This window comes from Argentina silus (assembly GCF_951799395.1).
Source record: "Argentina silus genome assembly, chromosome: 8".
In the NCBI taxonomy this organism is placed as follows: domain Eukaryota; kingdom Metazoa; phylum Chordata; class Actinopteri; order Argentiniformes; family Argentinidae; genus Argentina; species Argentina silus.
The window spans coordinates 16,537,957-16,546,828 of record NC_139662.1 but is presented as its reverse complement, the minus strand read 5'-3'; the positions used below and the strand labels follow the sequence as shown (position 1 = coordinate 16,546,828).

The following is an 8,872-nucleotide window of genomic DNA, read 5'->3' as shown; positions in this document are numbered from 1 at the left end:
AGCTACACAGCCAATCCGAGACAGAGGACGCAGCCTTCATTACCATAGCCAATCAGAGAGAGAGTGAACCAGAGAGAGAGAGAGAGACCAGTCCTGAGATCAAAGACCAGTCCTGAGACCAAAGACCAGCCCTGAGACAAGCCCTGAGACAAGCCCTGAGACAAGCCCTGAGACAAGCCCTGAGACCAGCCCTGAGACCAGAGACCAGTTCTCATACCAGCCTAGAGACCAGCCCTGAGACCAGAGACCAGTTCTCATACCAGCCCAGAGACCAGCCCTGAGACCAGAGACCAGCCCTGAGACCAGACCAGCCCTGAGACCAGCGACCAGCCCTGAGACCAGTGGCCAGTAAACCACCAAAGTCTCCGCCAAGCTGGCAGGTGTCAACAGAGCTGTGTGAAACCACAGAGAGAGACTGGCGCCACAGGCCCAACACTGAACACAGTGTGTGTGTGTGTGTGTGTGTGTGTGTGTGTGTGTGTGTGTGTATGTGTGTGTGTGTGTGTGTGCGTGTGTGTGCGCGCGTGTGCGCGTGCGCGTGCGTGCATGTCTGTGTGGTGTGGTGTGGTGTGTGTGTGTGTATGTGTGTGCGTGCGTGCGTGCATGCGTGCATGCGTGCATGTGTGCATGCGTGCGTGTGTAATGTATCAGAGACTGTGTTCTATGCTCTCTTGCTTAAATGTGTCTAATTAAATAAAATAAAATAAACAGTTTAAACATTGAAACTTATTTCTTATAAAACTAGACCTGAAAAGGCACTCAGGTTACACTATTTTACGGTCAGTAAAATGCAACATTGTAAAACTGCTTTATTGCAGAATGTCAACTGCCATAATTACAACCTCCCAGTCGATCAGCTCTGATCAATAAACCCACCACATGAAGCATCAGCTGGAATGACTATTGATGACTCCACCATGATTACAAGGCAATATTCTACAAATGTTCTTCCCACTAAAGTGCAGCAACAACAATGACAGCAATATTCGGGTGCAACATATGCAATGATCTACAGAAATCTTCCACAATTCAGCTTTGCAGACCAGGAGTAACTCAGAATGAGAAACAGAGAGACAGACCATGACCGCACACACATGCACGCACGCATGCACACACGCATGCACACACGCATGCATGCACACACGCGAATAAACTGGTCCAATACGTAGTTGATTAGACTGCTAACTGTCTCCAGATACCTACGCTATCACATTACCTATGAGGTCAGCGGGGCTGCTCTCCTGCTTTTCATTTGACAGGCGTTCCGAAGCCTATCAGACATCAGAACCTCCTCTCAGACATCAGAACCTCCTCTCAACAGTTTAGGACAGCCTATCAAACATTAGAAACTCCTCTCAACAGTTCAGGACAGCCTATCAGACATCAGAACCTCCTCTCAGACATCAGAACCTCCTCTCAGACATCAGAACCTCCTTTCAACAGTTTAGGACAGCCTATCAGACATCAGAACCTCCTCTTAGACATCAGAACCACCCCTCAGACTTCAGAACCTCTTCTCAGACATCAGAACCACCTCTCAACTCTTAGACGTTCTGTCGCTGACATGTTTAACAGTGACATAGACTATACAGTATGATATGTAACAATAACAATACATCAACATTATACAGCACTTTTCTAAGACCCAAAGACGCTCTACAAAAGAAGTGGACGGTACAAAGGTATGATTCACACACTGCTATGTGGTCCTTGGTCCACCATTTCACACAGTGCTTCTCAACAACTATGGTGCACCAACAGAGTCACTGCCACTAGAAGCATATAGAGACAGTGATGCCTTGTTGAGGTCTGCCCCCTGCTGGTCAGCTACAGAAACACAGAGAGGGCACCACTCTGACCAACACCACCACCACCACCACTCTGACCTCCACCACCACCATCACTCTGACCAACACTACCTCTATCACCACTCTGACCAACACCACCTCCACCACCACCTTCATCACTGACCAATGCCATCTGCACCACCACTCTGACCAACGCCACCTCCACCACCACCACCACAACTCTGACCAACACCACCTCCATCACTCTAACCAACAACACCTCCGCCCCTCCTTGTTGGTATCACCTCCCTAATCCTAACCCTCAATAAACTACAGAGGGTCCAGAACTCCTCACCCACAACACACCCTGGAACCACATGACCCCTGTTCTCAAACACTGTATCAACTACAAGATATATACTCACTTTATTAGGAACACTAAACTAATCCTGGGTAGGGCCTCCCTTTGCTCTCAAAACAGCATCAATTATTGGCTGATTCCATGAGATGTTGGAAACATTCCTTTGAGATTCTGGTCCATGATGACATGATTGCATCACGCAATTCCTGCAGATTTTTTCAGGTGCACTTTCAAGCTGTGAATCTCCCATTCTACCACATCCCAAAGGTGTCCTGTTGGATTCAGATCCGGTGACTGGGAAGGCCACTGAAGAACACTGAACTCATTGTCATGTTCATGAAACCACTTTGAGACGACTTTGCTTTGTGACATGGTGCATTATCATGCTGGAAGTAGCCATTAGAAGATTGGTAAATTGTGGCCATGAAGGGATGCACATGGTCAGCAACAATACTCAAATAGGCTGTGGCATTCAAGCAATGATTGATTGGTATTAATGGGCCCAAAGTGTGCCAAGAAAACATTCCCCACACCATTACACCACCTCCACCATGAGAAGGTGTACAGGTGTTCCTAATAAAGTGCTCAGTGAGTGTATACTCCTGACTTACAAAGCACTCCAACAACTGCTATCCGACCTCCTATTCTTCCACCAACCCACTTGGTCACTAAAGGTCCTCCACTATCACCTTCAGGTGAGCAGGCATTTCTCCAGGGTTGCACCCAGGCTCTTGATCTCCCTCTCCCCATCCATGGTGACTCTGACCCAGGCTCTTGATCTCCCTCTCCCCATCCATGGTGACTCTGACCCAGGCTCTGGATCTCCCTCTCCCCATCCATGGTGACTCTGACCCAGGCTCTGGATCTCCCTCTCCCCATCCATGGTGACTCTGACCCAGGCTCTGGATCTCCCTCTCCCCATCCATGGTGACTCTGACCCAGGCTCTGGATCTCCCTCTCCCCATCCATGGTGACTCTGACCCAGGCTCTTGATCTCCCTCTCCCCATCCATGGTGACTCTGACCCAGGCTCTTGATCTCCCTCTCCCCATCCATGGTGACTCTGACCCAGGCTCTGGATCTCCCTCTCCCCATCCATGGTGACTCTGACCCAGGCTCTTGATCTCCCTCTCCCCATCCATGGTGACTCTGACCCAGGCTCTTGATCTCCCTCTCCCCATCCATGGTGACTCTGACCCAGGCTCTTGATCTCCCTCTCCCCATCCATGGTGACTCTGAATACACCCTACATTCTACATGTATGTATGTTTTATACAGGAGAGAGCGGTAGTAGAGAGAGAGGGGAGTAGAGGGAGAGAGGGAGTAGAGAGAGAGAGAGAGGGAGTAGAGAGAGAGAGAGAGGGAGTAGAGAGAGAGTGAGTAGAAAGAGAGAGAGAGGGAGTAGAGGGAGAGAGAGAGGGAGTAGAGGGAGAGAGAGGGAGTAGAGAGAGAGAGAGGGAGAGAGGCAATTACAGAATATAAAATAGTATTTAAGAAAATATCAATGAGCAAAGCTGCACCTAGCATCCAGTAACACAGCAGACCTCTATCATTCCATCAGACAAAAAACACTCAGAACCTTGGTCAAAAGGAATATTTATTAATGGGACAGTTTAAAATGGAACAAGTACAATAAATAGACAATACAAAAATGAAAGCTGGACATATGAAAAATGGACAAAGTTAATAATACACATCATTTTCAATTTGAAGACAAAAAACAAGAGCATTTTTTTTTTCTCCCCAAAAACATGCAGATTGGGTACACAGGGTGGAATCCTAACCCAAGATCGGCACATGAAACTCGACATTTGCGTAAATCTTTTAAATTTCTAAATTTGCGCAGTAATTTAGTTAGGTGCACAGATCTCGAGTTCAGATTCCACCCGTAACAACACGGGGCAAGTGAGTGTAGAAAAACGACAACAATTTCATCCTCTGGTGACATGAAGAGGCCAGGAGGCACAGAGACCAAGTGCTCGGCTGTCAGTCAGGGGCAGAGCTGGGAGCAGGACAGACAGACAGACAGAGAGACCTACAGTAGTAGAGGTATACAACTGGTGTATGAGTATCTCTGTGCTTCATAGCCCCACGTGTAGGCTTCATAACCAGAACTAAGCAGTCAGACACCAGAGTGAGGTACAGAAGGGAACCACCAGTTGCTCCGACCTAATCTCGAACTTGCAACCTCTGACTTGCCAACACACGTGACTGTCTCCTCAAATACCCGACGTAAACGAACTACGCTATCGAAAAGCTAATAATTCGACAGCACGGGTAGTGGGGTTATTGGGGAGTGAGTTTTACCATCTTAACTTGGTTACATAGGCTTCATAACCAGAACCAGAACCGAGACCAGAGCGAGTTCCTGCAGGCAGCCACTAGGTCTGGCTGAGAGGAACCAGAGCCTGTTAGGGTTAGGGTTATGCTACAGGGCCGAGCCAGGCCGTGCTATCCCGTGCCAGGCCAGTACGGCACGGTACAGAACAGCCTGCTTTCATTTCACATGGCCCATTACAGCCCTGGGTTGGATCTCACCTGCCCCCCCCCCCCCCCCAGCTTGGTATGGCCCAGCACAGTACGGCTTGGTATGGCCCAGCACAGTAAGGCTTGGTAAAGCCAGGGTGAAAACGGCTTAACTGTCTGGATGTGTACAGATTGGGCACTCACAGCAAACAAACAACTTTTTACATCTAAACAGCGCTCAAAACATTAAATTTTTCTCTCATTTCATTCATAACTACAGATGTATAATTTACATTTTGGACTTTTGCAGGAGGAACTGTTGCCATGCCAACTGCCCCTTAAACTAGAGAACCTAACACACTGTTACTGAGTAGCATTAGTTCAACACCAGTAGCATCAACAACATTACTTTCAGGTCAGTTCAACACCAGTAGCATTAACAACATTACCCTTCAGTTCAACACCAGTAGCATTAACAACATTACCCTTCAGTTCAACACCAGTAGCATTAACAACATTACCCTTCAGTTCAACACCAGTAGCGTTAACAACATTACCCTTCAGGTCAGTTCAATTCATTTCAGTTATACTCAGATCCATAGGAATATATGAACTGGGCTGCTTGCGTCTGGTGGCCAGGACAGGGTGGGTGGACTGGGACAGGGTGGGTGGGTGGACTGAGACAGGGTGGTTGAACTGGGACAGGGTGGGTGGACAGGGACAGGGTGGGTGGAAAGGGACAGGGTGGGTGGAAAGGGACAGGGTGGGTGGAAAGGGACAGGGTGGGTGGACAGGGTGGTTGAACTGGAACAGGGTGGGTGGACTGGGACGGGGTGGGTGGGTGCACAGAGACAGGGTGGGTTAGTGGGCAGTGTGGTTGCTTGTCTGTGGTTCTCAGCACAGCTGATGATTGGAGGGCACTCGATGATGTCACACCCAAGATGAGGTTACACACTTGATGTCACACCCTAGATGATACAGTACTCAATAGGTGTAGTTATTATGGCTATAGCAGTGTGGCTCTCAGAGGCATGTGGGCCAATGGGCAGAGCATGTCTACTGACCTATCAGATCAGCTCTCTGTATGTCTACTGACTAATCAGTTCAGCTCTCTGTATGTCCACTGACCAATCACATCCTCCGGTAGCAGTCTGTAGGTTCCTCCAGGGGGAGCTGGTCCTGAACTGTAAGGTCAGGTTATCTCCTCTCCTCTTCTCCTCCTCTCTCCCATTCTCTCCCCGATCCTTCCTCCTAGCTACCTCCCTCCCCTCCCCCCCCACCCCCTCCAGTTGACAGTCTCTAGTCTGTCCAGTTCCAGGTGTGTGTGTGTGGACCAGTCTGTGTGGCAGCTCCCCCCAATGGTTTACGTGCGTCGTCGCTTGGCACCCCCAGGGCTGGAGGGGTTGCTGCTGGTGCTGAGAACTTTCTCCGTTGCGCGGCTCCTCTTCCTCTTCTCCGCTGCGTCCTTCCCCGCCGTACCACCGTCGCCACTGCCCTTCTCTCTGTCTCTGTCCCTCTCTTTGTCTCTGCTGCCCGCACGCTCACTCAGCTTCACCGACGAGTTACTCCCTGAGAGAAAGAAGGAGAGACGGGGGAGAGAGAGAGAGAGAGAGAGAGAGAGAGGGGTGAGTTGGGTTGTCAGGTAGGAAAGTAAAGTTTTTTGTCAATGCTTGACACTTAAGAAGCTTCAGCAGTTCACAGGGAAGGAGAGAGGATGAAGAGGAGGAAGAGGACAGAATGAAGAGGAGAGGAGAGAGGAGAGAAAGAAGAGATGAGGAAGAGGAGGAGAGAAAGAAGACACGAGGAAGAGGAGAAGAGAAGAAGATAAGAGTTGGGGGAAAGAGGAGCTGGATGAGGAGAGGAGGAGATTAACAGAGGAGATTAGATAGAGGAGAGGGGGTTTGATAGAGAAGATGAAAGGAGAAGAGAAGAGGAGGTTAGATAAAGAACCAGATGAAGGTGTTGACTCACCTTCTTCATGTGTGGCTGGAGGGTCTCGCTCCTCCTTAAACTCCTCCTTCACATCGTCCTCAGACCCCAGTTTACCTGAGCAGGAGGAGCAGAGGAAGACACATCAACATATCGTAACACTTCTATTAACAGCCCAGGCTATTATTGGAGACAGGCATGTGATGGAAACTGCGTTTATTGCATGTTTTACGGTAAATACACCAACATTCATACACAGCCCCAATTGTCGGACCGAAATGGAAATCACTAAATGCTACTTGGGGCTTGTTGTAATGCCCCAACTCATTTTCCAATGTAATTCTTGGCCTTCAAAGGATGACTTTCATATGTAAGTTGACAACGAAACAATGACACTCAAAGATATTTGATGCTTTGATATTTGCCAACTTGTTTTATATTTTATAGCATTGTAAAATGCGGTGACTCCTTACATAACGAATTATAAAAGTTGCATGTTCTCCAAACATGATAATAAACTGGTGAAGTGAGCCTGCCTCGACTGTAAACAAAGCTGCGTGCCCCAGCATGTTGGCCAACCAATCAGGCTTCTAAGATGAAGATAATCTATACATTAATAAAAGCTCATTTAATTAACTTTACTTAGAAATAATGTTGAAACGTGAGTTCGTGCTACATTGTTGTTACTCTGAAATAACAAAATGTGTAACAAAAAGTAATTCAGTCTGACTTTAAAGGCTACAGTCGCCTCAGCGGAGGAGAGGAAAAAGGAACCTTCTTTGACGTCTTGAATCATGTCCTCTGGCAGGGTGAAGCTCTTCTCTGGGTTGGGGAACGGCAGGATCTCTGACTCGTGCTGCAGGGGACAGAGTCACTGTGTCACTGAGTCAGTGTGTTACTAGGTTTCTGTGTTACTGAGTCAGTGTTACTGTGTTACTAGGTTTCTGTGTTACTGAGTCAGTGTGTTACTGTGTTACTAGGTATCTGAGTTACTGAGTCAGTGTGTTACTATGTTACTAGGTATCTGAGTTACTGAGTCAGTGTGTTACTAGGTATCTGAGTTACTGAGTCAGTGTGTTACTAGGTATCTGAGTTACTAGGTATCTGTGTTACTGAGTCCGTGTGTCACTGAGTCAGTGTGTCACTGAGTTACTAGGTATCTGTGTCTGAGTCAGTGTCATTGCTGTATTGGTTTATAGCGGTTTGTGATGGCCAAATTGGTCTTTGGCCTGCTTGGACCGATTCGCATCAACGTATCGGTGAATCATTACACCCCTAAGAATACGTTAGAAATACACACACACTCACCAGGGCTTGCATGTCGTACATGGTCCCCAGATGGTCCCAGATCACCTTGGACGACACCTGCCTCCCGATGTTCTGGCTGAACTTATCCCTGATGCAGATCATGTGGAAGTGGCGGTTTACCCCTGTATGTGCACACGCACACCCACGCACACGCACACACACATTATGTCTTCACACAGTGGTAGCATGACAGTCTGGTGCAGGGTGTAGGTCTATGAGCACCACCTTGGTCAACCCAGCTATCTGCTGACTACCACCTAGCTCCATCACGCCATAGTAATTCTCTGATGTAGCAGTTCAGTCTCTTCACCCTCTCTGTCATAATCAATAACTGTATTATCATTCAATATGGTTTGGTAGGATGTTCATAACTGAACGTGTCTAACAGCTGAATGACCATTAAGATCTTTGACAGAGAGCCAAGGTAGTTAGTAAGCTAGTTATACATGTTATATATGCGCTGTATTCACAAACAAACCGCATAATAGAAAGCTGAACAGGTACTCGAGCGAAGTATCTAGCTAGCATCAACATGAATGTGAAGAGCCAAAGCTGATGTCACATCATTACGAGGTTTCAATTTCAATAAGTTTATCTTGGCTTCATGAGCAAAAACATAAGCAGATAGTCACGTTTCTCTTGGCAAATTAGCTAACTTGTTGTTCTAATGATAGATAGTGAAGGACTGCGTGTCCAAAATATGTCAACAAATGACGACTAGCTCATTTATGAAGACGGTGAGTCCTCCTCAGGCGCCTCCCACCTCTAATCCAGCCCGGTGATTCAGGCCCACTAGCACCTTCTGTCTCGTCTATGAGGCTAAAGCGCGACTAGCCTTTATGATCTTTATACGGGGTGTTCACTCTTACCTACGGGTTTGTGACCTAGCATAGCATGGAACAGGCACACCTCCACTTCTTGACTCCATACGACCGAGTCTTCGACGGTAGTGATGCCCGAGTCTGCTTGTTTCTCGTCGGCTGGAACGACCTCGGCTTCCCCCATGATGATGCTACTAGCTA

At 47.8% G+C, this 8,872-nt stretch overlaps 1 protein-coding gene across 1 annotated transcript; it reads right to left on the bottom strand.

Annotated features, from left to right (window-relative positions):
* Positions 1-5,903: 5,903 nt before the first annotated feature.
* mrgbp (MRG/MORF4L binding protein) lies at positions 5,904-8,872 on the bottom strand. Its single transcript, XM_083675274.1, has 5 exons — positions 8,720-8,872; positions 7,851-7,972; positions 7,317-7,398; positions 6,585-6,659; positions 5,904-6,182 (listed from the first exon to the last, which is right to left on the bottom strand). The coding sequence occupies exons 1-5, from the start codon at positions 8,853-8,855 to the stop codon at positions 5,977-5,979; spliced, it is 621 nt and encodes a 206-aa protein (XP_083531400.1). The 5' UTR covers positions 8,856-8,872; the 3' UTR covers positions 5,904-5,976.

Excerpts from the sequence above, each read along its gene's own strand:
- mrgbp (XM_083675274.1), bottom strand. The coding sequence starts at position 8,855 with ATGGGGGAAGCCGAGGTCGTTCCAGCCGACGAGAAACAAGCAGACTCG. Across the intron at positions 7,973-8,719 it reads GCTAGGTCACAAACCCGTAG|GGGTAAACCGCCACTTCCAC; the intron begins GTAAGAGTGAAC and ends GTGCACATACAG. Across the intron at positions 6,660-7,316 it reads GATTCAAGACGTCAAAGAAG|GTAAACTGGGGTCTGAGGAC; the intron begins GTTCCTTTTTCC and ends CCTCCTGCTCAG.